We start from the raw sequence: 27758 nt of genomic DNA, 5'->3' as shown, positions 1-27758 counted from the left end.
TGTTGCGTGTGAACGCATCTGCACGGTTATAATTACTTCCTAGATTTTCGCGAGCATTAATAACGAAATATTTGAGCTGATTACGTGGACTAAGCCGATAGAAACTGGACGGGAAAAAGAAAAGGGTAGTCTAGTCAAATTTTGGCTGTTAATAAATCATCCGGGCTATTTACCATTTATTAACTGAATGTGGGCTAAAAATAAATTGCCTATTTTCAGGAGGCTATATAGCTTAATTACCCTTTAATTATTAGCAAATTTCTGAGGTTGAATTGGTCGAGTGGTTTGAATTTCGCAGTGGATTTTCATTATTGGTCCCTTTTGGTGATAGTCAGAGCAAAGGTGACGTATTAACATCTTTTGGGGGTTTTTTGGTTAATGTCAAAAGCTTTAGCCAGGCCAATGGAAAGCAGAGATGAACACTGAATACAGCGAGACACACACTTGAAATATGTAAATGCACAATTTTATTTAGCATTAGTAGTGACGTGTTGTAGTTAATTAGTGTGTTCTGATTTATGTTTGCGTTGATGATCAAATTTAAATGGTCGAAGAATTTATTCTTGCGGTAATACAAGGTTAATGCGTTTCAAAATTCCACTTGAAATTCATGAATCAATACAATGTAATGTCAATAAACAATCTGGATTAACTACTTCATTACTAATTGCGAAACTTATTATTTTAAGTAAGTGTATATTATATCTAACCTAGCTTTTGTATATTATATGTGATTTGTATGTTGAAGTAAAAGAGGAACTCCTTTCATGCTTGTTAGTAGCTCTATATTTCACATTTGCTTTCTTTGTTCTCATGCATAGACACACAATGTTGATAGCAACAAGAAGAACTTACTGATTGTTAGTGCTGGAGATAAATTCAGAAAAATTAGAAGTGAGCTTTATACAAAGTATGCCAAGACAATGGAAAACGGTGATGTCATACATCCTAAGTTCTCAAATAGACAACAAAAGAAAAGAAAGTTGTACGAAAACGACCACCGTATATCCCGAAAAGGGTATGCAAAATTGGAGAGCGACATGGTAATGTCGTTAATAATACTATCGTGAACAACGATCTCACGAGCAAGCGTATGGGTTATTACTCTATTACCCTCGAAGGAAGTAACGTAACAACTGTTAACTCTACTATCAACTTTCTTTCTGATAGCCGCCTTTTAGTCGCCTTGATGCGAGAAGGCAATCGATTTCCACCGATTCAAGAGCAAAGTCATGGGATTTGGCATACCTCAAATCTAGATAACTAGGGTGTTAAATATGGAATACTTAGAAGTTAGCTAGCCTATAAATAAGAATAATTGGTCGAGATTAGGGATATAAAGAATAATTCCTAAATGGTAGAGAAACTAGAAGTTATCACCATTGTATTTTGTATTGTTTGTATTTCATTTAATTCTAGAATATCAGTTCGTATCACTGTCCGTTCTGCGCTGAAAAGGTTGCTGCTTTGCCTTTTGGAACTCGAACAGACGGATCAGAAAACTAATCGCTGCAATACACTCTCTCGCTACTCTGTCGAGTCTAAGACAAATCGATCTGAGATGCCCAAAAAAAAAACTACTTTAAATCTTGGTAGCGCATCAAGATTCCAAACGGGGCTCCGATACCCTCCGGCAAAGAAGAAATCGCGAATCGGTCACCGTCAGTCAATCCATAGCCCGACTCGACGGTGTAAATAGTATGAACAGTTTGTTGACCAACTATAAATAACAGCAGGTATGTAAAAAAATTCCCACATAAATATGACTATTGCTAAGAAAATCTTCTCTGTTAACTTACCTATTTCTCAGCCAGATCAACATGGCAAAGGGAAAAAAAAATCCTGATCTACACTTAGAAAGAAATAAAATTAAAAATTAATCAAAGAGTTTTAAGTTTTTCCTGGTACAGTTCCAACAGCTCCGACTCGTCGTTCTCGTACGAATTGACATACTTCTCCAGGAATTTCTCTTCAGAGGCCATCAACAACGTAGTTAATTGGACGCTGTCCTCACTCACCAAACCTTTCTCGAGAAGAGTGTTATAAACCATACACCTCGGGATTATCCGCTTCTTCAAGCTCAGTCCAAGGACCGCTGGTTGCTTGGCAACCAAGGAAGGCCTCCAATTCATCTCACCCACGAAAAAATTCATCGTCGTCGAGATCTTCTGCTCAGAACTCTTCATAGAATTAGGGTTGAGCCGAAAGAGCTTCGAAGCCTCGTATTCGGAGAAACCACAATTCCGAAACACCTTAACCTTTTTTCTCCCACGTCGACTCGCTCAACGACAGAGACACGATCACCGCAGCAGCGAAGGTTCCTCTCGAAGAAACGAACCCTATCTTCGCGACTTTCTCGACGGACCCGCGAAACCGATCCGGATGAGAAGCAAGGGTTCTCGGGTCGCGTTCGAGGCACGAAGCTATTTTGGCATCGGAGACTCCGTGTTCCCGCAAAATGTCGCAGTTAGACACAACGTAGTTGAAGTGAAAGCAGAGGATATCCGGGAACTGTCTAATGGCATTGACGGTTCTCTTATCGCACTTTAAAATACTCCGAAGGTAGTCATAAGAGGGTATGATCTTATCACTTAAACTGGTTTTCAAGAAATTTGGGAACAACGGCAACATTTTGGCGATATCGGGCTCCGAGAATCCTTTGGATTTCAAAAACTCCAATTTGGGCAGAAGAGTATTTTCGGTATCTGATAACAGCACTCTTGGGTGTGTTCTAACAAGTTTCGATATTTGGGTTTTACTGAAACCGTAACTCCTGAGAAACTCTACGGCTTCGTCTGGTTTATCAGGAGTATCAAATTTAAGATACTTGGAAGTTGATAAAGCCATTTCAGAAGAGAACCCAAGTGAGTTTTTGAGGTAAGAAACGACAAAGGAGTTCCTTTTCTCATCCTCTAAACAAACAGAAAACCATCTCGATCTCGGAGAACTAAAGTTAGGGTTTTGATGAGAGACCTGAGAGCCGGCACGGAAGAGAATGGCTTTGCGGAGGAGCTGAGACATAGGTTTCGACATTGGAGACGAAAGGAACGAGGTTATAGATTATCGCCGTCGAATACCACTCTGATGACGACGAAATTCAGATGCGACATGAAAAGCTTCAAACGCAAATGCCCCAAATACTAGGGTTTTAGACATTACAAACAATGTGTACTATTCTCTTTTTTTTTTCAATTTCCTTAGCGTCATGTAATTTTGAATAAACTACATGTCGTTTAATTGACAGTGCTTTCTATTAGTAAGATAAATCACACAAAAAAAAAAACAAAAAGTGGACTAGTTAATTAGCTAAAATTAAACCCCTCTTTTAAAATTATAGCTCAACAATGAGTTTAATTAGTTAACTAGCCAAATTCACTAACAAACAATATCATATTTTTATTATATCCCTCCAACCAATTTTTTTGCCACGGACTTCAATTCCCCACCATTCTTCGTTGACAGATCATCGAAAGGCTTCATCGTCGGAGCGAAGTCGAGTCCTTCTTCACCGTCGAGAAGTCCGAATTTGTGATCTTCGTCGGGATGGAGTAGCGATCAGATTAACACAAGCAGAGCTAATCCGATTAGCATTCATAGTTAATCGGATTAACTATCACATTTAATACGCATAATTGGACTTGCAACATTCAAACGGCCAGATTGACTCAACCGCGAGACTCGCCGATGTTCGAGATCGTTTCTAGAAGAGGATCATCAATCGGATTAACCTTCACAGTTAATCCGTTTAACTATCAAATTAATACGCAAAACTGGACTTGCAACATTCGAACGGTCAGATCGGCGCAACAGCTAGACTCGCCGATGTTTGAGATCATTTTCGGAAGAGTTTCATCACAGTAAATCATATTAACCTTCACAGTTTATCAGATTAACCTTCACAGTTAATCAAATTAACTATCGCGCGCTCTGTTTCTCTCCCCCTCTGAGATTTTCCCTTGCGCGCTTTCTCATCTCCATCGTCGATATCTGAAATTGTTTTCGAAAGAGGTTCATCACAGTTAATCATATTAATCATCGTATGTCTCTTCCTTGGACCTCAGAGGTCACCGACGGCGATGGCGGCCTGATGACAAAGTGAATTGCAGGAACCGGCCTGATGCTCAAACACTACCGTCCTCCGACCGCCGACGATCCTCTTGGCGCTAGAGAAGAAGATGAAAACGACGAAATTCTCGACTTAGGGTTCAGATTATGCAATTTTCGCTTTCGAAGTAATTGTAAATCAGATCTTCGGCGTCGCAATCGTCGTCTTCGTCGCCTCTGGTGGACCAACGGTGCAATCCGACTGATTCTGGTAGTGGTGCGATCCGCGTCTGTCCAGGCAGGTGGAGAACGACGACTCTGTTGCAGCTCCTGGAGTGTGGCCGAAGGGCGGGGGTTGAGAGAGAAGTCTATGATTCTCGAAGCTAGATTTCATATCCAATTTCCTTGGATCTCTCATTTTCATTTTGGTCTGATACGTATCAAGTAAGAGGGTATTTTTGACACTTTGACTAAAATTGGCTATTTCACTAAATAAATACATAGTTTGGTCATTGTTTTAGTAGCTACCCTATTAAAAGGCCAAATATTAACAAATCTCAAAAAAATTATCCACTCTTTTTTGCAAAATAGCCATTTAAAGTAAAATATTTTCAAAATAGTAAAAATTTGTCTAAAATTAATTAAATAGCCGAATGTATAATAATTAATTTTATAAAACAAAATTTTTTCGTAAGACTAATTATTTTTAAAGTAAAAATATATATAAATGCGATGAATTAATAGGAGAGAAACATAAAAACCTACATAAAAAGTCTATCATTATAACATAATAGATTATTAATGCATTTTTTCAACTCAATAGGTCATTTGATAATAATTGCTTACTAAATTAGCCGACTTTTTATATTAGTGGAAACTGCATGTGTTTTTTTTCAAACTTATTGCAATAATAGAATTTTTATCCCATGCTTTCGAGAACCACCTATAGTGTTAATGGAATGTGGATCCAAAATAAAGAACTAATTTTTTTAACTTACCAAGACAACTCCTTTATGAATGAAATCGGAATATAAAGGAAACGTTTTTTTTTGCCGAGAGAGTTGTTGGGTCTCTTTTCTTTAATTTCAGGTCCGAGTTGTTAAATTGTGTATTTTTTTTGCCTCTCGGTTCACTGAAGTCCAAGTATAGACGAATGTTTGCGATTCTATTTTAATTTTGAATGTTCATTTTCAGTTTTTCTCCATGTTTTGGCTTAAATTTTATTTTTAAGGAATTAGATTGTGGATGTCTTGACACTTCTCTCTCTCTCTCTCATAGCTACTTTTATAATTTAGAATTTTTTTTCTTACTCTTCCCATCGGCCCTGGGCTGCTGACCTTGCAATCTTTATAGTTTAGGGGATAGAGATAGCTCATTATTTAAAGGATTTTATTCTAGACTTTTTGGTATTATTGTACTTCAAGAATTGAGATTTTTCTTTGTGGGTCTTTGGTTTAATTATTAGCAAATTTCTGAGATTGAATTGGTTGAGTGGTTTGAATTTCACATTGGATTTTCATTATTGGTTCCTTATGGTGACAGTCAGAGCAAAGGTGACATATTAACATCTTTTGGGGGTTTTTTGGTTAATGTCAAAAGCTTTAGCCAGGCCAATGGAAAGCAGAGATGAACACTGAATACAGCGAGACACACACTTGAAATATGTAAATGCACAATTTTATTTAGCAATAGTAGTGACGTGTGATAGTTAATTAGTGTGTTCTGATTTTGCGTTGATGATCAAATTTAAATGGTCGAAGAATTTATTGTTGCGGTAACACAAGGTTAATGCGCTTCAAAATTCCACTTGAATTATTCTAGAAAGGATTGAAACTCAATGTAGAATTCGACGAAAACACTTCAGCGGCTTTAGGAGAAGAAGGATCTGATTTGAATAGTTTCATTGGAGTTGTAAATAGTATGAACAGTTTGTTGACCAAGTATTTACTCTGTTAAGTTACCTATTTCTCAGTCAGATCAACATGGCAAAGGGAAGAACAAAAAAATAAAAAAAATCCTGATCTACATTTAGAAAGAAATAAAATAAAAAAATTAATCAAAGAGTTTTAAGTTTTTCCTGGTACAGTTCCAACAGCTCCGACTCGTCGTTCTCGTACGAATTGACATACTTCTCCAGGAATTTCTCTTCAGAGGCCATCAACAACGTAGTTAATTGGACGCTGTCCTCACTCACCAAACCTTTCTCGAGAAGAGTGTTATAAACCATACACCTCGGGATTATCCGCTTCTTCAAGCTCAGTCCAAGGACCGCTGGTTGCTTGGCAACCAAGGAAGGCCTCCAATTCATCTCACCCACGAAAAAATTCATCGTCGTCGAGATCTTCTGCTCAGAACTCTTCATGGAATAGGGAAAGCGTCAAAAGAGCTTCGAAGCCTCGTCTTCGGAGAAACCACACCTCCGAAACACCTTAACCTTTTTCTTCCACGTCGACTCGCTGAACGACAGAGACACGATCACTGCAGCAGCAAAGTTTCCTCTCGAAGAATCGAACCCCATCTTCGCGACTTTCTCGACGGCCCCGCGAAACCGATCCGGATGAGAAGCGATGGCTCTCGGGTTGTATTCGAGGCACGAAGCTATTTTGGCATTGGAGACTCCGTGTTCCCGCAAAATGTCGCAGTTAGACACGACGTAGTTGAAGTGAAAGCAGAGGATATCCGGGTACCGTCTAACGGCATTGATGGCTCTCTTATCGCACTTTAAAAAACTCCGAAAGTAGTCATAAGAGGGTATAATCTTATCACTTAAACTGCTTTTCAAGAAAGTCGGGAACCGAGACAGAATTTTGGTCATTTCGGGCTCGGAGACTCCTTTGGATATCAAAAACTCCAGTTTCGGCAAAATGGTTATCTGGGCATCTGATAAGAGCACTGGTGGGTATGTTATAACAAGTTTCGATATTTGGGTTTCGCTGAAACCGTAACTCCTGAGAAACTCTACGGCTTTGTCTGGTTTTTCAGAATTATCAAATTTGACATACTTGGAAGTTGATAAAGCCATTTCAGAAGAGAACCCGAGTGAGTTTTTCAGGTAATAAACGACAAAGGAGTTTCTTTTATCGTCTTCTGGACAAACTGAAAACCATCTAATCCTCGGAGAACTAAAGTTAGGGTTTTGAAGAGAAACCTGAGAGCTGGCACGAAAAATAAGGGATTTGCAGAGGAGCTGAAACGTGTGTTTTTTTGACATCGGAAACGAAAAGTAACGAACTTGCAGGTTTTTCGCGGTCGAATCCTGAGAATGGTCTCGCGAGCCCTAAAACCCCAAATGTCAGGGTTCAAGATATTATAGTCATTTTGAGCAAACTACATGTCGTTCAAATGATATTGCTCTCTCTACACTGTTAATATTGCTCGACTTATTATTACATCATTGTTTAAAAACAAAACGACACAACACTGCTCTCAAAAAAAAAAAAAAACGACACAACACTAATCTGGCTCACTATCTTTGCCTTGTAAATTCTAGTGCACAAAATTATGTTTCCCTGGTTTGACATTAGTATATAGCTTTATCGATTTCTAAAAGTTGTGCTATATGAGATTAGTTCTAAACTATAATATTCACACTAATTTAGGATCAAAATTTATTATGTTTAATTTAATCTCTTAATTTAATCCAAAATGATGATTTACATTTTTTTGTACAATTATGTTTTTATCCTTTATCATTTTCTTTTTTTTTTCTCTTCAAAAAAACTGACCCACGTTATCAGAAACTCTAGAATTACCTAACCCTACGCTTCGGAGAGAAAGCTCACCAAGAAGAACAGCATCGCCTGTCTTTTCGGACGACCTCTAGCTCCTTGACGATGAATAATTGATGACGAAATCAGAGAATCCGAGCTTCGATCCGTAGGCGGAGATCGACACCGCAATCAAATTGATGACCAATTAGACATATAAAACGAATTAGTCACCAAAATATATAACACTGATTCCATATTTACTTAATTAATTACCTAACATACTATTATAATATATCGTGCCTGATACCCTTCTACATCTAAACACAACGACTTTTTTTTTCTCTTTATTGATCTTCCTGTTTGACGCCACCACATTCATTATCATCTCTAGAGCATTTTTTTCTTCAAATAATTAGCAAATTAGTCATATTTACATTTTTAGATTGCTATTCAACCAACTTTTTTGTAAATATTTGATAAATAACCACGTTTACGTATTTACAATTATAAATTTGACTAAAATACCCCATGTATAATAATATTGGGCGGGGATTGAAATGAAGTATTTTAGTCAATTTACAGATGTAAATACGTGGACATGACTATTTACCAAATATTTACTAAAGGTTGGCTAAATTGCAATCTTAAAGTGTGAATATGGCTATGGCACCGTTTGGCACAGCTTTGTTTTTTTTAAAAGTGCTTTTGGTTTCTGTTTTAAAAAAAAAAACTGTTTTTTTTTTAAACTGACAAGTGTTTGGTAAACTGTTTATAAAACAGTTGTTGCTGGTAACAAAAGCTGATTTAGCGTTTGGTAAAATAAATATATTATGGTCAAAAGACTAAAATAGACATGGTCTTATAAGCATTTCAACAGATAGTACTCCAACTCGATTATAGACCTTTTATGGATCTATTGTACACATGGACAATTTCAACGGCCAATCAAAATGTGAAAATTTATGATATAAAAGAAGAAACTCTTCGAACGGGATTTTGTTACGCTCTAGACCTAAAATTTGAAAGTGCACCACTACACTTTTAGATCTAAAAAATGCTCGATTAAAAGCTCATTGGCCAATCGGGAGTCGCAGTGGAGTCGTTGTCGCATCCTTTTTGGTTGTCGTTGTTCGATTTAAAAAATCAAGCTTCGAATTAATAATCGGTCAAACTTTATATTAGAAAACTCAATTTGGTTATACAAGCTTAATAAAAATGTTCATGAAGTTTAAGCTAAGGGTAAAAAAGAAATATTAATTGTATAATGACAATTTATTTTGGGTTTTGGCAAATCTCGACTAACTCGCCCAAAAGGTTTGTCAAATGGGGCAAAATAACTATATAAATCTCTAAATTGTCAAATGAAATTTGCCAATTTGTTAAATAGTCAATGTTGGCTTAATCTTAAAAATCTAGACAATTAGTGCTAAAAATTCTACATCTTATTTTTTTTTTTTCTAAAAGGCTTATCATCATTCCACTGAAGATGCTCTAACTTCAAGTATTGCTGCTTCTCAACTAATTTATTAGTTTTATTATATTTAAAAGCCTTTTTTGACTTGCTTGTGTTCATACCCTGGACACATCTTACTATTAGCTTCACAAGAAACAAATCCATAAGGAAATAGGAAACAAATCCATAAGAACAATTCTTATCTCTTTAAAAAAATAAAATAAAAATAAAAAAAAAAAAAAAAGTTGCTACTCTGAATCTTTGTTTCTGAGTGATGATCTCCCTGAAAGACCAGTTTTCTGCTCGTACAGCTTCAATAACTCGGGAGCTTTTTCAACATAAGCCGACACATACTTCTCGAAGAATTTCTTCTCCGTAATCACCAACAGCGAACATAAAGAAAGTTGTTTCTTCACCAAACCTGTTGACAACAGAGCTCGATAAAACGAAAGCCTCGGGATCACTCTCTTCCTCAGATCGTGCGAAAAGACTCCGGGGTATTTAGCAACGTCGCAGGGCTTGAATCCCATTTCCACCGTCAAGAAATCCATAACCGCCGTGATCTTCTCTTCCGATATCGTCATAAACCACGGATTCCTCAAAAAAGCTTCCGAGATTTCTCGGTCGGACCAGCCAAGTTTCTTGTACAGACCAACCTTAATCTCCCTATTGCCCAGCAAGATCGCACTCACCGCCACGAAGAACCTCGAGTTCGAAGGATCGAAACCCATCTGCATCGCTTCCTTCACGCCCTCTCGGAACTGAACCGGGCACCTCTTGAGCACTCGCGGGCCCCACTTGATCAGCGAGATCATCTTCGGCACGGGAACTCCGTGTTCTCGCAGAGTCGCTATGTTGGCACCGAAGCTTTTATGGACACTGTACGTGAGGATATCCGGAAGCTGTTTGACGGCCTCGGCGGTCCTCTCGTCGGACCCGAGATACGTTTTTATGTACTCGTACGAAGGAATTATGGAGTTACACAAGCTTCGTTGCAAGACGTTCGGGTAAACAGATAATCGGTCGATAAGATCGGGCCGCGAAATGCCCTTACTCATGAAAAACTCCAATTTGGGCAGAATTATTTTCTCGGGGTCGGCGATGAGTACGCGAGGGAATGACCTGACGAGCCTGGTGATCTGGTCGAGTTCGAAACCGAAATTCCTTAAGAACTTTACGGCTTTGTCTGGTTTATCGGGAGCACGGAATTTGACCAGCCTGGAAGCTGATAAAGCAGCTTTTTCGGTGAACCCGAGCGAGTTAATCAGATAAGAGACCGTAAGAGATTGTTGGTTGTTCTTCGACTCTGAAGCGACTGAGAGTGAGAACCATCTGAGACTACAAACATCACCGGTCTCTGCTAAATCTCTTACACTAGAACGACGAACAAGTAGAATGGTTTTTCGGAGAGAACAAGACATGGTCTTTCCTTTGGAGATGAAGAACGAACGAACAATGCTTCAGCTTCAGTGCTTGAGCTCGTTTGTCACCGAAATCTGAAAATAAAAGAGAAAATTCATAATGATGTCATTTGACTCTACAAAATCTATTTTTTTTTTCTTCTTCTTTAAGATATACTATATAGTTATCACAGACGAATACATATAAACCGTATAAAGAAATGAAAAGAAAAGAAAATTAAAAATATCAAAAATCGAAACGGATTAAGCAACCTTGATGGCAGAATGTTCGTGGATAGTGGACAAAATCTGTAAAAATGGGATCTAAAGTGAAAACCAAAATTGTTTTCGAAATCTAAAAATATTGAAACAACTTACGCTGAAAGCATTGGATCATTACAATTCGATCCCTAATCGAAAGGTTAGGGTAACAAAAATTTAGAAGAATGCTAGCCATAAATCGACTCAGTTTCTCCAAACAATCGACCAGATATAATTTGTTGACCAGTGAGCTCTTATTACACTATAGCACCCAAATAGAACTGTTTTGTGGTTGAATAGCGATGATGAACTTACAAAATTGTTGATTTTGAGACCCGTTTCGTGTTCGGTGATTGATTGAATTTGAGCCAAAGTCTCGAGCTTCACAGTCGGAAAGTTAAACAGTAAAACCCTGAATGCTAGGGTTTATACTCTAAACGATAAATGACGGATTTGTCTTAAAAAATAATAATAATAGTAATAATAATAAAAACAACTATAAGTCGCTCTAATAGAGGTGACGGATTAGTTTCTTAGAGCATCTCGAACTTAAACACTAAATTTGATGTTGAAATCTCACTATTTTTTTGTGTTTTAAGCCTAAATTTTTCTTCCACTCCAATCATACACCAAATCCAACACTAGAACTATTTTTCTCCATTATTATTTTCTTTAAATTATTTATTCTCTTTATTAATAAATATATATACATAGCTGATAGTCAAAAAGTAATACAAAAAAAATCATTTGCTTTGTGATAGAATATCACTCTAAATTTGGTGTGATACTGTACATACACGATAAATTTGCTACTGATTTTTATCGTGTGACCGGAAGCAATATTACTGTGTATATATAGTGATATACCATCTGATTGCAAATGGCTTTATGATTGATAATATAAAAATTTGACTTTCTAGATCTCATATTATGTTATATCGTTAGACTTAAGAGTTTATGGAATGTTTTGGATGAAAAATGTAATTATAATTTACTTTATCTAACTCTTTCACTCCTCTCTAACTCTCTCTCGAACTCGCTCATTTTCTATCTCTATATCGATGAGTTTGGACGATCGCCAAGACCTATCCGACAACGAGTTGCATTATTCTTCACCATAGAGGATTGATGAGACTCCAAAAATGTCAAAAGACAAGATTCTCGATTGCTGGATTTGACATGATTTGTTAGTTTATAAGTAATTTATATATGTTTTGTTTGTTTGATATGAGTTTTTTTTTAGGGAAGACATTATTAGCCAATAATACAAGAGCAGAAATATACAAATATGAGGGTTGGACAAATATGAGAATCTATTATGCTACCACACAAACACACCTTAGAATTAAACAAATATGGGCAATGCGCCCGGCGGGATTCGATCCCGTGGGAGGAGAAGTAGTATTACCACTTTCTGTTTGATATGAGTTTTATTAGATTTATAGTGAGTTTTGGTTTAAAATCGAAATCCCTATTTATTTTAATTTTTATGGCTTTTTATGAGATCCAATCGTTGGTTGGTTCCTTAAGAATCGAAGAAATGCATACGACGTCCGATGTGGCGAAGACTGATGAAATATAAGGAGATTTTTTATAAAAATAAAGATAAAATAAAAATTAAACGACATCCAATGATAATTAATTAGTACTAATGATGTTCAATGACATTCAAATGTGATTTTTTTTTTGTCTGTGAATCCGATGCGGAGCGTTCATCAACATGTTTTATGTTTTGTTTTTCTTATTTTTTTTAATTATATGTTTGTTGCTGAACGTCTTTTAACATATTTCATACCTTTTTCGGAGACTAACCACTATCTCTGTTGAGTCACGTATGGTGGAAGAAGATGCCTCAAACTTGTGAAAACAGCTTCAAGAACATGGATCTCTTACAACGACTCAAAGAGACTCCGTTCAAGCAGTTTTTTTTTTTACATAAAGCTATCTGGATTCCTCCGCAGTTCTTACTCATTGTATTATGAGATGTGAGATTCAACCATGCATCGAGTATGGCAGTTAACTAAATTATGGCGTGAGACTCTAAACAATCAAATTGGACATCTTGAGTACGTATTCATTATTGGTCTAAAGTGAAGTTTTATATGTTGTTTACGACGTTAATTTTTTATTAACTAATGATGAAGTTGAGTTCAAGCTCAATTTTTATGTCTTCGTTGAGGAAAATTTGATTGGGATACAGACTAAGAAGTGTATCAACGGGAAGTATATGCGTATGGTTGAGAATGTTGACTAATACTATATTATGCTTCTAGAGGAAATTAGTTGGGATGAGACATTGAGTGTCAAAACGATTTCTTCAAGACGTTAAAGACACAAACTAAAAGATCTCTCTATTTAATGTTTAGACATGTGATATAGAAGAGCCACATGATATAAAAGATGGGATTGATCAAATAGTCGCAACTATGCGACGAGCATATGTATTAGGCCACGACGATGATCATGTCACAAATAGTCCTTCTTTCTTAGGTTCTTCGGTTATTGACCTCCCAACTTTGAGTGGTCCGCTTGCATAGAAAAGGTTGAAAGAGGTAGAAATATGTGGTATTTGCATCTTATGTCACAAATTGGCAATCCAATTGCAAATAAGTCACGCGCAAAAATTTTAGAAAGTTTTATAGGAAGATGAAGTGATTTTTAATGAGGTATTGTAAAAATTCAGAAGACATAGAGTAACTAATAAAAAGATTAAATGATGAGAGAGAGTAATTTGAAATTTGCACATGTGACACGAATGTAAATACGTGACACAAATGCAATTTTGACAACTTTGTGACACAAATGCAAAAAACCGACGAATTTGTGACATTGACGCAAAATTCCCAAAAAATATCTCATGTAGAGATGCCAGTTGGTTTGGGCCGCACAAGGGATGCATGGACCAACCCTATTTATTAAGGGTTCAAGCCAGTGTAGCCCGTTCTAGGAAATTGTTGGGTAAAATGGGCTTGTTGAAGAGCATGGAGTATAGGTGCTCGAGCTCACCCCGAGCCCTTAAAAGTTTCACCCCTCCAACCGTTTTAGAATTTAAAAAATTATTGGTTTTTAGAATGAAATATATTTTATAGATATATCTCTTTATTATTTGTAAAATACATTTTCACACTTTAAGCCTAATATTAGTGATATAAATTTTAAATTACAAATACAATTGTTTATATTGAGAATGCATTTGCAAATACAAGGCTCGTGTATACTTCCGTGTGAGCATGAAATGGACTTGTTCAACAAGAAACTTTAGAGGCGAGGAGAATGGTTTGATGACTTGGTAACTTATAATAACTTTTTCATTGGTACTACATTACACGTGCTTCTACGATGGTAATAAAATTTTGCAAATTACCGCTAAGGATTGTCGTTGGTCAAAAGGTATACCACACAACTTATAAGTTCATTGGTTCTAAAAAAAATTGGCAATAAACTTCCTTTGTTCAAATGGCACCTGGGAGTGGATGTCACAATTACGAGTTCCATGTAGCTTTTGTTACAGGTTAATTTTGTAAAAAAAATTATTATGTAATTAACTTAACTTTTTTTGAAGTGGTCTTTGATTGTGGAGTCTACACCATCAACTCTGTGGAGTTTACAAACTTGTCGACACATCATTTGACAAATTTGTGTCAAGAAAGAAAGATAATAACTTTTTGGGGGCAATCGTATTATTTATGACGAAGACGACGAACTTGGGGAGAATGATTCGGAGTTTTTGCTTGGTAGAACCGTGTAATTAATATCATACACGAGTTAGATCTTCAAACAATATCTTTTAATAAGCCAATTTATTTAGAATCTTATATCTCATCAAGAATTCTTTGTTGATGAAAACATGTCAACAAATGCAAAACTACATCTTGATCTATTAGCAAATGCACAAAAGTTGGACATGATCCAAAGATGATGAGAGTTTCTTCACTGAAAAAACTCGTAAAATAGTAAAATACGTCCTCATTTATTTTTTCATGGGGATCTGAAATCGCTCAATTGTTCTCACATTATTTCTTTGTATGCTGATTTAGGTGGTTACATAATATGTCTAGGTTTTTCTTCAAGAAATTAAATTGTAATTTGATTATATATATACACATTTGTAGTTAAACTTGAACGCCGTGATTGATATGAAAAAAGAAATTACCCGGTATTGTGTGGGTTTAGCAAATTAGTTAACCTTATAGTTATTTTCTATCACAACCGAGTAATTTACGTAATTATAGTGATTTATATATAACACATACAATGAATTTCAAAACCGAGGCAAAAAAATTTACGAGGGTCTTATATTTATTTATTTTAAAGTTTCGCGGTTATGCCCTCAAATTTCCCCTCTCTCTGTCTCTCTCTCTTTGTTTCATTCTTGTTATTGTTGTTCGTCGTTCTTCACAATCCCTCTCTCTCTCTCTCTACCTCTTTTCCACAGCTCGATTCTTTCGACTACCTGCTAAATTCCTAGGGTTTGTCGCCTCCGATTCGATGCCCTGAGCGACGACGCGATTTGATTCGGTCAGCGACTCGCTCTCTCGATTTCTTCCGGTCTCTCCTTGTCGATTGATCGATCTCTTTGATTGGCTCTCAAATTCAGGTATTTTCTTGTCAGACTAGGCTATTTTGTTGTTTTTTTAGGGTTTCAGTTTGTTGCTTGCTGTTTAGGTTTTAGGGATTTCGGTGCCCGATTGGTTGCTGCGAAAACTTAGGGCGGGAAAAATATGAAGTACTTTATGGATGTTACTTTTCCGACGGTTTAGGGGTTTCAATCTTTATTTTTTTCGGAGAGTTTAGTGTTTTATCTTGATTCGTTGTTTCAATTTCGGATCGCCGTGATAAAAAAAAAGTGAAGCACAGAAATCGAGATTTTTTTGTTTGTTTTATTCTTTGGTATTTTCTTTATCGGAGCGAAACAAAAGTAATTCCGAATCAGTTGTAATTGATGCCTCGTCAACATTTTTGTGATATGGGGTTGTGTATATGATTGCTTACAGACTTGGACAGCAAGTTGGCAATTGGGGATGTATGAAACAAATGGAAAGAAAACAAAGGCATAAAGTTGAAAACGTTTTTTCTTAGAAAATTTATTATTGTTTTAGTTTGTAGAAGTTGAGCTTCTAAGATTTTGTAAATGACGTGAAACTCTTGAGTTTTTGTGTTATGTTTATAGATTATTTTTCTATTTCTTGCGCAACATGATCTGAAAATCTAATTTTCTTTCTTAACATCACTTGTTATGTTTTCAGAAAGCTTATTAAATCTGCCATGGGTCCATCAAGAAAATCAAGAAGTGTGAATAAACAATTTGCGAATGAAGTTGCTCCTAAGAAACTTGCAGAGAGTCCTAACAAAAACGGACATAAGGTAAGTCATGAAAAAAAAATTGGTCTTGCATAACACTGACAATGTTAATGCTTATTTAGAATACTTCAAATGTTGATCGTCTATGCACACGTCTTTGAGAATGATAGTTTTTAAAACGTGTAATTTGGTATAGTATATTGGATATGGAGGTTTTCTGTTTTTAATTATTTATATGTTTTATAGAGTATTTGATGAGCTGGTTGCATATTTGCAACTTAACACTAATCGATCTTTAAGCTTCCTAGTCATGTTAAGTGTTATGGCATATGATGTTGGTCTAGGTACAGATTTTTATAAAGAGGCTTTCCTTTTTTTATTTCCCTTATCTTAGGTATTAAGTCTGAATTCTAACACCCATATTATTTTAGTTTTGAATCGCATCTTAAGAATCCAGGTTGTTTGAAAGTTTTGCAATCTCTTTATTTTTTTTCTTTCTTTTTGGATGACAGCTTTTTGTATTTAACTGCCAAATTTGATTTTTTTTTTCCCTCTGAAATTTGCAGAAGAGGAAGTTGTCCAATCTGTTAGGGCCTCAGTGGAGCAAGCAAGAGCTTGAGCGTTTCTATCATGCATATCGAAAGCACGGGAAAGATTGGAAAAAGGTCGGTTTAGATTTTCAAAAGGCTAGACATATCTATACCTTGTGATATACGTTGGTGAAGAGTAAAATTTTGGACTGCTTTGCTTCTTATCTTCACTTGCATTGTAGCAACACGATCTAGTCGGCAGTTAGTGACTAGTCTTGACTGTCGGCGTTTAGTTTTTCTAACAAATCTCATTCTCAGGTAGCAACCGGAGTTCGTAATAGATCTGCAGAGATGGTTGAAGCACTTTATTCTATGAATAAGGTATGTGTGGCTATCAAATTTATTTCTTTGTGCGACTTGCTCGCAAGCTTTATTTGGTAAGATGTAATTACCACTAAATTATGCCATAGTGATAGTCTTTGACCTGAATGATAAAATAAATTCGTAACATAACGGTATAAGTTATAACACATCAAATGTGTGGAATTTCATTTTCAGGGTACACTTATTTTTCTGTTGTTCACCATTTTATGGACTTAGCTGCTAATACCAAAAAATAATAAACTTAAACTAAATCTATAAAAATTTTAAGGTAGCACATATTAAAGCAGTTTTTTACAAATAGTTTTGCAGATACTTTGAGTCCTTGACTAGGGGAAATCAAAGTTAATAACTCTTGCTACATCTGACCATCGTCGCTATCCATACACGCTCTTTTGTAAAACAAAATTTGAATTTCTCATGGTTTTGCTAAACCTCTTTACTGCTTCTATTGTGATAAACACATTTTAAGAATAATCAACCTGTTTGCTATTTTTTTGTGAGAGGGGTGCAGTCTTAATAAATTTTAAGGATGACTTATGCCCTATTTGACACTTTTTGGTGGTTTCTGCTCAGTTGACTTCTGACACAAGTAACAATATATTGATTCTGTTATGTTTTCTTTGTTCAGGCCTACTTATCCCTACCAGAGGGTGCTGCTTCTGTGGTAGGACTAGTGGCTATGATGGTTGATCATTATGATCAGTTGGTGAGTTAGGATTCTAATCAATCAATTACCTGAAAATTATTTTAATGCTTGTGTCCACTGAGATTGTCTGCATCAGTCTGTAAATAATGATTCATTTTCTTTGAAACACCAGGGAGGAAGTAACAGTGATCGTGAAAATAGTGACGATGCAGGAGTGTCACGGCCTAAGAAGCGTGCAAAGGGAAATCGTTCTTCTAAAAGTTCAGATGAGCATTTCACACAATCGCGATCTCAACCAGTTGCATCAAGTGATAATTACCTGTCATTTTTTACCAAGAAGAGATCAGGTGGGGAATCTTCTTCTTTGTCTGTGATAATTACCAGTTTATTAAATTTGTTTTGCTAGTTAAAAATGTATCATTTTTTTCCCGTGCAGGAAGTTTGCCTCGTGTTGTTCGAAAGAGGACTCCCCGAGTCCCATTTAACTATGCCGATAAAGATAAAGAAAAAGGTTCTTCACCAGCTAAGCAGAGGTTGAAATTCATTATGGACGATGACGATGTAACACATGAGCTAGCGATGGCTCTAACAAATGCTTCTCAACGAAGTGATTCTCGCAAAGTTTCTCGGGTGGGAAATAGGAAGAAAGAATCTGCCAGGCGTTCACCACTTCAAGATGCTGGCCGGATGGTAATACCAAACCTGTTTCGCTTTATTCTTAGATTGATTATTATCAGGATTTGTGTTTTTTTTTTTCCTTTTCTTTTGCAAGGATGTATCAATGAAACTTAACAATATGAATTCATTTTTATTTAGAGCGCGGGAACTCAACCGTCCAGTTCAGAGAGGCATTACACTAGTTTTCATGATGGCAGTCGCCAACTAAGCTTAAGACTTGAAGGTGGTAACATGGAAAGTTTCAGAGGCAAAAGTTATACGACGGGGAGAAAAGAAGCAGTTAATGATTTGCAGGAAAAAAGAGAAAACCGCGATGTAAAAAGGCGAGAAGTAGAAAATGATGTGCACGATCATTTCGATGATATTAAAGAAAAAGTTAAAACCACAATTGAAAAAAAAGCTTCTGCTGTCAAAAGAAAAGCTCAAACTGAGACTGTGGATGGTAAAAAAACAAGACACCCTTCAAAGGGTTCACAAAAGAAAAGTAGAAAATCTCTTTTTGGAGGTAAGTAATATGTTCAAGAGATTTAATCATACGTTACCATTTGTGTTTCTCCCTTCTTATTTAAGTAAAAAATTATATTATTTATTTCTGAAATCAGGACTTGATATATTTGTCTATTATCCATCTTTTTTTTTATTCACCAAAACAAGATATCGGGCAGATTCTCTCATAAAGCTCATCCATAATTCACTAGCATAAGTAGATTTATCTTGATCTTCTAATTGACTTTTTCCCCCCTTGTAGATGAAGGCTCTGCCTTTGATGCCCTGCAAACTCTAGCCGATATGTCTTTGATGATGCGATCAACAACTGATGTTACAGGTTAGGAATTTATATTCTTATTTCCATTCAATGTTTCTGCACCTTAGATTGTTGGTATCAATGGTCTTATATGCTATCTTCCTTGATATTCTTCAATATGATGGTTACTATCATTATTTGACTCGTTTTATGTGGGTTTTTATGTTTGAAAAGAATCACGTGTTGAGGGCAAAGAAGTGAACGCTGATGCTGCTCTGAATGAAAAGCATGGAGTTTCTGCTGTTGAAGAATCTCCTTCTGAATTACCTAAACCGGGAAAAGCCAAGGCGGCTGACCGTGAATCTGCAATTCCAGTGCAAAAAAGGAAACAGAAGTCCCCTATGAAGGTAAAAAATGTCTCCATGTGTGATTCTTTCATAAAACGTGTTTTTTTTTTAACATGGACGGTACCGCGAAATTTTATTAATACGCACTCACTTGTGGCGGAGGAAAACCGTGATTACAGAAATATTACCTATCAAATAAACAGACTAAAGGTGAAGAATATAGATTACACAAATTTTTTATGATATCTATATCCCGTGCCATCTTTTACAATCAAAGATCGTATATGAGTCGGTAAACTATCAGAATTAAAAATAGTAAAACAATCCAAAGAAAAACCAAGCTTACTAAGCGACCATGTTCTCCTCTCGATACACATGCTTGATGCAAACGTTCGTTACGGCTTTCGAGATCATGTTCCATCGACACCCAATATACCAAGGAGGTTTAACTCTACCAGTAAGAGAATCAACAAGGACTTTTGAATCACTCTCAATGGTAGTGATATCCGCCCAAAATTTCGAGAGGTTGAGAATGCTAGTTACCAAACTTTCCGTCTCCGCGTCCAGACTAGTCGTAGCCTTGATCGGACCTGCAAAACCACATATAAACGTACCTCTTCCATCACGGATGACACCTCCGATCGCCCCACAACCATTGCGGAAAGCACCATCAATATTCAACTTAAAGCCTTCGTTCGGCGGCTTCCATGAAAGCCATGTAGCACTGCGTAGTTTATTATCATCTTTCTTCAGTTTTGCCATTTGTAGAAGAGATATATAATGCTCAATGTTGCGCTGAATCTTTTCCCGAGTCATGGATCCATCATCAAATCGGCTAAGACATCTGGCCTTCCAAATTTCCCAGAGAATCACACAAGCCCCTTGAATTTTGCGTCTAACCAACCGATTCTTTATATTACCCGTAAACCAGTTCTCAACAAAGTGAGGGATAGTAATCTCTCTGTTTGTATGTTTGAAAACCCCACGAAACACCTGCCATATCTTCTTAGCAATCTCACTAGTAAAAAATAAATTAGTGCTCGTTTCAGCCCCGTGAAGATCACAACAATGACATTTAGAAGTCATAGGAATCCCAAGTTTTAACTATTCTGTCATCAGTAGCTATGGCTTGGAACCACATTCCAAACGAAAAAAAAAAACAATTTTTTGTCGGGGTATGTGAACCACATAAAACAGTGTTTATCTTTTAGTTTATACTTTATAGCACAATTGATGAACATGTGCGAGCTGCTTTATCAGTTGCAGGTACTTGAAAAGGAAGCTCAAGCTGATCCCCATCAAAGTGATAATCAGAAGATTGAGGTGTGTTGTCATCCCGAGAGTTATTCCATTCTCTGGGAATATCAATTGTGATGGGTAGTCAATACTGTAGGAATTATTTTCACTCTCGCATGTGCTGTAATCGTACTTCTCTCTACTAATTCATTATTCTTCATTTACCTGTTAAAAGATAGCCTATCCGTTGCTTGTTGAAATTGTTTATATTGATTATTATATTGATTAGTGTTATCGATGGCACCAGGTTTAATGTGCCAATTATTCTTATGTTCTATAGTAATAAATTGTGCATGATTTTCAGTCTACCGAGGAGGCGAAGAGTTCTATCCATAAAGATCAACGGTCTCCTCAAACATCTGAAAATTTACTAGAAAAATCTGCAAATGCTCTGGGATTTACGTACTTAGGTACTAATTCCAAAAGGAAAGTAAGCGCTTCGGTTACACAGACAGAAGTTCCTAGTAACGAAGCCAGAGTCGGATGGAAAGTGGGCATTCAGAAACCAAATACGACAGAAGTTCCTAGGAAAGAAGATACAAGAATTAATAAGAGATCAAATCACCGACCATATTTACATGTTCCATTAGTAAATAGTAGGGAACATGATCTCAAGGTAAAATATCTCCCGATTCATCTTTTTGACATCTAATACAATTGCTTGATTGTAAAAATTATACTTTGTATGTCTACAGGTAAGGCTTTCTAATTGCCTATCTAGGCGTTTAGCACGAAGATGGTGTACATACGAGTGGTTTTACGGTGCAATTGATTATCCATGGTTTGCAAGAAGCGAGTTTGTGGAGTACCTTAAGCATGTAGCATTAGATCACATTCCCCGTTTGACTCGAGTTGAATGGAATGTCATAAAAGGGTATTTTTTTTTTTCATTTCCCTCTTTGTTTTAAGATTCTATGTACGCTGGTGGCTCATGTGTATCTTCTTGTTCATGGCAGTTCACTTGGCAGGCCGCGGAGATTTTCTGCTAATTTTCTGAACGAAGAAAGAGAAAAGCTTAATCAATACCGGGAATCGGTTAGGAAACATTATGCTGAACTCCGAGCTGGTACCCGAGAAGGACTTCCAACAGATTTAGCGCAGCCTATGTCTGTTGGACAGAATATTGTAGCTATTCACCCTGTGACCAGAGAGCTTCAGAACGGGATTGTAATAGCTGTTGAACACAATAGATATCTAATAAAGTTTGACCTGGCTGGTTTAGGATCTTTGTATGTCATGGTAATTCTTTTTCATGGTTGCATTGTTTTTATCGGTATGAAATATTTATTTCTTTAATGCCAAGTGTACAAACTAAAACCTCTATTTTTTATCACAGGACTTCGAGTGTATGAGTAGAAAACTGGCAGAGAGCATTCCAGCCTCTCTACGAAGGCATAGTCTAAAGGAGCAACAACCCAACAAACAGATCGTAGAAAAAAAGTTGACAGAACAAAAGTTGACTGAACAAAAGTTGACTGAACAAAAGTTGACTGAACAAAAGTTGATAGAACAAAAGACTGATGCGCCTGAGAGGGTTAACTCAGAAAAAAGCATTGTCAATACCGAGATTCATTCTATGTCAGCACCAATACAGGACATTGATGAATTATTGAGATGCAAAGAGGTTAGCGGTTTACTTGATATTAAGATATTTTGGGTGTTGATTAAAACACTTGTTTTTCTTTCCTTATCATCTAGAGTGATTCATCATTGTTTTTACAACTAGAAATGCTAATATGAAAATTATATGAAACTTTCCAGCCTCCTATTGAAACACTGATCCAGACAAAGGAAGCGGACATACAAGCCGTTTCTGACTTATTCCGTGCTCTTGACAAGAAGGTTATATTCCTAACAGCTTTCGAAGCTCATGCTATAGTAGAATCCTTTGACATAGAGATTTATATTAAATTGTACCATTTCCTAGTCTCGTTTAGAACTTGAAACTGACGAATCATCTATAATTTTCTTAGGAAGCTGTGGTTTTAGAGTTGAGGTACATGAATGATGCCTCGGAAAACGACAAGGATTTGGAAAACCCCGTCAAGGATTCAGAAGCGTTCAAAAAGCAACACGCTGCTGTACTTTTGCAATTAAAGGAAGTCAATAAGCAGGTATGGACTGAGTTAAGTGTTAACCTTGTTGATTATAATGCAGAAATCAGATTAAAAAAATTGTCCTATAATGTACAGGTCTCTTTGGCTCTAGTTAGCTTGAGAGAACGTAACAGATACCAAAGAATCTCCCCGCCACCGATTAAAAAGCAGGAGGCTAAATTAATTGAGCATGATAATAATAATGCTCGCCCGAAGTTGGCCTCGCCTTATACTTTGAAAGAAAACATATCTCAGGTAGACGAAATCGTCGAAAGTTCAAGGACAAAAGCAAAGAAAGTCGTTGATGTGGCGTTGGAGGTATGGTCACTGTAAATCGATTCCCAATGTTACCTCTCGGATGGTATCACACGGATTCATTATATAAGTTGCTCTGATGAAGTCATTTTCTGCTCATAAAACCCGACTTTGAACCAGGCAATCTCGACTTTGGAGAAGATGGGCGAAGACTGGGAGACTATAGAAGAGGCCATAGACTTTGTCAACGATCGGCTCTCAGAAGAGGATTTCGACGCTCCGGCCGCCGGAAAACCCTCTTCGTTGAAGCCTCACGGTGGTGCACCGGAAATCCCTAAGATCTCCGAGTCAAACCAGAAGTCTGACCAGAATGGACCGAAAGTCCCTTCAGAGCTCATCACTCACTGTGTAGCTACGTTGCTCATGATTCAGGTAAAAAGCATATAGATGGATATCGTTTATCACCTTTTTTCTTTCTTGGTTCCGATTCTGATCTTTGGCTGCGAAATGAAATTCAGAAATGTACGGAACGGCAATTTCCTCCGTCGGAAGTTGCTCAGGTATTGGATTCTGCGGTGACGGATTTGAAGCCATTTTGCCCAGACAACATTTCGGTTTACGAGGAGATTCAAAAATATATGGGTATTATTAGGACTCAGATATTAGCACTTGTACCTTCTTGATTCAAATGTTAAAATGAGTTTTCCATTTTTAGTGTTTTTTTTTTTTTTAATTCTATCACCCCCTGTAAAGTCAAAACGCAAATCTTTTGGTGGTATATTTATTATTGGCAATGTATAGTAATTTGCTAGGCAAAACTATTATCTAGTCGAGAATCCACATTTTTCCATGAGTGAGGGATCCATATATATATATAAACTCTTTTCTTATATTACAGAAGATTTTGATAAACTTGCCTCTTTTCCGTTCTTAGGCTGAAAAAAAATATATTCATTCGTCTCATGTCCTCCAATAACAAGTAGCAGCAAATATAACTAAATAGGATCTTGTCTTAGACTTCCAAAGTGAAGTGTTTTAACAGTTTAAACTCGAAAATTCACTTGAGGTGCTCAAATAGAACTTGAAAGTTGAAACCTTGCTACATTATATGTTAGTTTTAAGGTCCCTAGTTTTATTAATAGCTATGTCAACGATTTTTATAAAAATAACCAATCATTATACCTTGTTGATTTTTTTATTTTATTTTACTTTTAAAAGACTATTGCCCTTTTGTGAATTTTTTTTATAGTTAATTATTTCTAAATATAAATATATTCTTACTAAGAAAAACGGTTCGTTCAATTTTTTTTATAGGATACATTTGTTGAAATTGATTATTAAAATGATTTGATCATGTTCATAAATATCCTCTGTTATTTCATATTTATTTAAACCAACTGATTCTGAGAGTTTCAAGGATGGTTCTCTTTTCCCACTCTTAGCAATAAATGAACTTTGTAGAATTCATTTCCAGGCAGCAGTGAAAATATACGAGCACCACGAAGTAATCTAGCTTACAAATGTCCAAGTAACATTGTTATTATTTCTCCAATAATTTTTTTTTTTTTGGAAAAATCACATATTTTGTCAGCGAAGTTGAACAATCAAAATAATTGGCAACTAAATTGAGGAAGGATTTCTTTTTCTTTTTCTTTTTCCCTGGAGCTTTTGCCATCCTATAATTGCAAAGCCTTGTCTTGAAGACTTGAAGAATTGAAGCCAAAGAAAGAAGGGGCTATCACCAAAATAATATGAAGAAAAAAAAAAAAACAATTTCCACTACACCTTCAACTTCTTTTTGGGCTTTTCCACTATGATACACTCTTGGTGTTTTACCTGCTGCTGATCAGTAAAAAGAAAAAGAAAAAGAAAAAGAAAAAGAAAAATGGACATGAAGAAACAAAAATATATAGAAACTCAAAAACACAAAAAACCCAACCAACCTTGTGTTTTTTTCGCTTCTTTTTTTCTTTCTTATTCTTCTTTTTCTTTGGTTTCTTTGGCTCCAAGGTTTCAACATTTTCTTCCTCAGAGGGGTCCTGAAAGTTTATATTGTATTAACACCACACCACCATGTATAATGCAACAAATTAAGTACTAAACCATAATATATGAAAGCAAACAATATATAGCATGAAAAAAAAAATAGAGCAAAGCACCTCAATATCATTAAACGAGTCTACATGCTTGATATTTCTTCCTGAACTCGATGCACCACTGCCTATTAAATAAAAATAAAAATAAAAAACTGCTATGTAAAAGCTGCAATAATAAAATAAAATTAAAATGAAAATAGAACATAACAAAGCATTCACATAAAGTAAACTACCTATACAAAAATGGAAAATTTATACAAAATAGCCTTTATAAAACTAATTGATGAGCATAACTAATAGCCAAAGTTTCAAATTTTCAACAAAAAAAGCCTATTACTTTGTTTAACAATTTTTTCGACAATGTCCTATTCATACAAGCAATTTATAACTTCCAAAAAAATTAATCACGGGATCAAACAATTATTAAAACCCAGTACTTGCCCATTTTGGTACTTCACTAATTCTAGATAAACCTTTTACTATTTTGCAAATTCATTTCGATTAACTATTTAGCTATAATAGCGTATAAGTATAAAGAAAGACATGTTCGTTCCACCTATAAATAAAGAGTTAAAAGAAAAGAAAAAAAACAAAAAATCCATGTATACTTACTTTAGAAGTACAATAATTTCTTTCAAGGTCACAAATTAATATTCTGCTAAAACACTAATCCTACTTATACAGTTTTTTGTTTTTTCCTTCAAAATGTATGTTCTCTTTCAAATCATTGCAACTATCTAACCTAGTTCCAGGTAGTAATAATCCACATTCTCACACTTTCTTAAGCCCCAACAAAGAGATTGAACTTTTACCAAGACGAACAGTTTCTTTGGCGTTTTTTACCGCGAGCTCGAGGAGCTGAGGATTAATGGAGTCCAAACCATTCGGGTCCTGAAGCTTCCTCTCCAAAAACTTTGCCAACGCCGCGGCTTTGTTCGTCGTCAACGGTCCTCCGGGATGAGCCAACCTGATCTCGAAGGTTCAATTCCGGATCTTCAGAAACCAAACCCTAAATTTCGAAATCAAAATCGAATTTGAAAATTGAACTCAAAAATCAACACCTGATCGGTTGTTGGGAACGAGAAGAAGGCAGAGGAGCGAATTTGCTTCCTCTCAGAGCTCTCTTTTCTTCGTCGGTCAAGGGATCTTCTTTTGTCTTCATTTTCGAAAAATTAGGGCTTCGAAGATTCCATGCGTCTGTGATATATAGATTCTGGTTGTTGGTAAATACGACGTCGTCTGGTTGTGGGTAATATTTTACATTTTGAAAAAGAAAAAAAAAAAAGAAAAGTAATTCTTTAACAATTGATCTCGTCAATTATCGAATCAACATTTTAGCCACACGTGGTGGTGATAGAATTCAAGATGTCACGTGCGTCGTTAAAGTCGCTATTTTCACAGTCTCGAGAGGACCATGACTAAGACAGATAAATCTGAAGTATAAGATTTTCAAAGAACACGAGTCTCTTTCAGTGGTTTAAAGAGAACTATGGCGATGAGGGGTAAAATTCGAAGTTCCACAATATATAAGGATGTCACATGATCACTACAAGTCATTCTTCTTCTTGTCTTCTTTTTCGGAATTTGGCCACCTGATTTTCAGCCACCTAATTAAAATGAGAAAGAAATAACTATTGGTAGTCTATGTAAAAATGTGTGTGTGTGTGCGCGTGCGTGTGTGTGTGTGTGTGTGTGAGAGAGAGAGAGAGAGAGAGAGAGAGAGAGATCATTTTGGTATAGTTTCTTTAAGTTGGAAACAACTCGAGATTTAGATTTGGTGGGGTTGTACATACACGAGGACGCCCATATGCGGCTAGACCTCCTTTGCCCGGTTTTTGACGTCATTTTGTATTTAGAGTGTCATTTTAAATGTGTGAAAGAGGATAACAGTATTTAGTATGTAAGTATACTAAATATTTTGTTTGATGAAAGTCAACCTAACAGCTTCAAACGTATTTATAAGCAACAAAACTTATTTACAAGTTAAAAAATGATTAAACTAGAATTGTACTAAAAAAATCCAAAATAATTCAACTTTTACTATAATGCTTAAAGTTAGAATATAATTTAAATAGTTTTCTTTTTATATATATATATATATTCAATTTTTATGCTGTCAAATACGTTTTAAGTTTCTTGGATGACAGATCTCATAAAAAAATATTTATGTTTAAATTTAAGAAATTTGAAGTTTATTTTGCTAAAAGGAATAATATGCTCACATATAAAGCAGTCACAATGTCACATAATTGTTCAATAGTATTTGCACTAAAAAAAAAGTCATTTTAAAGTGGGAAAAGAAGTAGACAAGATTCGACAGTGATATCATGACGAGGCATGATTACAATTCTTCATTGTAAGTTATACTTCTGTTAAAATTTTGTCTTGGTATGTGACCTCATCTTCCTAAGCTCTTAAGTCATGAGTTTTGACTACTTTATGAGCTTGATAATGACTGAAAATGAATTGGTATAAATTCCCTGCAATTATTAACACCATACTTTTTCCTTTTCTTT

At 35.9% G+C, this 27758-nt stretch overlaps 5 protein-coding genes across 9 annotated transcripts; 1 reads left to right on the top strand and 4 right to left on the bottom strand.

The window, feature by feature from the left end:
- Positions 1-1773: 1773 nt before the first annotated feature.
- On the bottom strand, positions 1774-3112 carry LOC149392822 (uncharacterized). Its single transcript, XM_089617052.1, has 2 exons — positions 2305-3112; positions 1774-2219 (listed from the first exon to the last, which is right to left on the bottom strand). Exons 1-2 carry the CDS (start codon positions 3031-3033, stop codon positions 1881-1883), a joined length of 1068 nt encoding a protein of 355 aa, XP_089473178.1. The 5' UTR covers positions 3034-3112; the 3' UTR covers positions 1774-1880.
- A 3035-nt stretch (positions 3113-6147) lies between these two features.
- Positions 6148-7310, bottom strand: LOC149392821 (uncharacterized). Its single transcript, XM_089617590.1, has one exon. It carries the CDS (start codon positions 7253-7255, stop codon positions 6422-6424), a length of 834 nt encoding a protein of 277 aa, XP_089473716.1. The 5' UTR covers positions 7256-7310; the 3' UTR covers positions 6148-6421.
- Positions 7311-9438: 2128 nt separating this feature from the next.
- LOC149392820 (transcription termination factor MTERF15, mitochondrial-like) lies at positions 9439-11349 on the bottom strand. 2 transcript variants are annotated; one of them, XM_089617403.1, is made up of 2 exons: positions 11184-11349; positions 9439-10703 (listed from the first exon to the last, which is right to left on the bottom strand). In XM_089617403.1, the coding sequence occupies exon 2, from the start codon at positions 10626-10628 to the stop codon at positions 9456-9458; it is 1173 nt and encodes a 390-aa protein (XP_089473529.1). In that variant the 5' UTR covers positions 10629-10703; positions 11184-11349; the 3' UTR covers positions 9439-9455. The 2 variants fall into 2 exon arrangements, with proteins under 2 accessions (XP_089473529.1, XP_089473530.1); XM_089617404.1 differs by lacking the exon at positions 11184-11349 and adding an exon at positions 10986-11058.
- Positions 11350-15225: 3876 nt separating this feature from the next.
- On the top strand, positions 15226-24036 carry LOC149392819 (protein ALWAYS EARLY 3-like). 3 transcript variants are annotated; one of them, XM_089616877.1, is made up of 20 exons: positions 15230-15465; positions 16115-16232; positions 16736-16838; positions 17022-17080; positions 17712-17789; positions 17902-18076; positions 18166-18419; positions 18546-18912; positions 19156-19233; positions 19387-19559; positions 20760-20822; positions 21100-21411; positions 21491-21669; positions 21752-22034; positions 22132-22419; positions 22557-22637; positions 22769-22909; positions 22988-23209; positions 23327-23578; positions 23665-24036. In XM_089616877.1, the coding sequence occupies exons 2-20, from the start codon at positions 16134-16136 to the stop codon at positions 23827-23829; spliced, it is 3372 nt and encodes a 1123-aa protein (XP_089473003.1). In that variant the 5' UTR covers positions 15230-15465; positions 16115-16133; the 3' UTR covers positions 23830-24036. The 3 variants fall into 3 exon arrangements, with proteins under 3 accessions (XP_089473004.1, XP_089473003.1, XP_089473002.1); XM_089616876.1 differs by having other exon boundaries at positions 15231-15465; positions 16736-16834; positions 17018-17080; XM_089616878.1 differs by lacking the exon at positions 23665-24036 and having other exon boundaries at positions 15226-15465; positions 16736-16834; positions 17018-17080; positions 23292-23427.
- Positions 24037-24584: 548 nt separating this feature from the next.
- Positions 24585-26573, bottom strand: LOC149392818 (E3 ubiquitin-protein ligase). 2 transcript variants are annotated; one of them, XM_089616879.1, is made up of 5 exons: positions 26304-26573; positions 26055-26209; positions 25306-25367; positions 25090-25185; positions 24585-24988 (listed from the first exon to the last, which is right to left on the bottom strand). In XM_089616879.1, the coding sequence occupies exons 1-5, from the start codon at positions 26402-26404 to the stop codon at positions 24926-24928; spliced, it is 477 nt and encodes a 158-aa protein (XP_089473005.1). In that variant the 5' UTR covers positions 26405-26573; the 3' UTR covers positions 24585-24925. The 2 variants fall into 2 exon arrangements, with proteins under 2 accessions (XP_089473005.1, XP_089473006.1); XM_089616880.1 differs by having other exon boundaries at positions 24585-24985.
- Between the last annotated feature and the right edge of the window lie 1185 nt (positions 26574-27758).

Source organism: Urtica dioica, chromosome 6 (assembly GCF_054948205.1).
Source record: "Urtica dioica subsp. dioica isolate 48M chromosome 6, U.dioica_male_clone48M_v1_H2, whole genome shotgun sequence".
Taxonomy (NCBI): domain Eukaryota; kingdom Viridiplantae; phylum Streptophyta; class Magnoliopsida; order Rosales; family Urticaceae; genus Urtica; species Urtica dioica.
Note: the sequence above shows the minus strand (reverse complement) of the source record. Positions and strands in the feature narration are given on the sequence as shown.

Coding starts and splice junctions, on each gene's coding strand:
- LOC149392822 (XM_089617052.1), bottom strand. CDS start 3,033: ATGTCGAAACCTATGTCTCAGCTCCTCCGCAAAGCCATTCTCTTCCGT. Junction 2,220..2,304: donor GAGGAACCTTCGCTGCTGCG/GTGATCGTGTCT, acceptor TCCGAATACGAG/GCTTCGAAGCTCTTTCGGCT.
- LOC149392821 (XM_089617590.1), bottom strand. CDS start 7,255: ATGTCAAAAAAACACACGTTTCAGCTCCTCTGCAAATCCCTTATTTTT.
- LOC149392820 (XM_089617403.1), bottom strand. CDS start 10,628: ATGTCTTGTTCTCTCCGAAAAACCATTCTACTTGTTCGTCGTTCTAGT.
- LOC149392819 (XM_089616877.1), top strand. CDS start 16,134: ATGGGTCCATCAAGAAAATCAAGAAGTGTGAATAAACAATTTGCGAAT. Junction 16,233..16,735: donor CTAACAAAAACGGACATAAG/GTAAGTCATGAA, acceptor TGAAATTTGCAG/AAGAGGAAGTTGTCCAATCT. Junction 23,210..23,326: donor TCGTTGATGTGGCGTTGGAG/GTATGGTCACTG, acceptor ACTTTGAACCAG/GCAATCTCGACTTTGGAGAA.
- LOC149392818 (XM_089616879.1), bottom strand. CDS start 26,404: ATGAAGACAAAAGAAGATCCCTTGACCGACGAAGAAAAGAGAGCTCTG. Junction 26,210..26,303: donor CGTTCCCAACAACCGATCAG/GTGTTGATTTTT, acceptor CTTCGAGATCAG/GTTGGCTCATCCCGGAGGAC. Junction 24,989..25,089: donor AGAAGCGAAAAAAACACAAG/GTTGGTTGGGTT, acceptor TTTACTGATCAG/CAGCAGGTAAAACACCAAGA.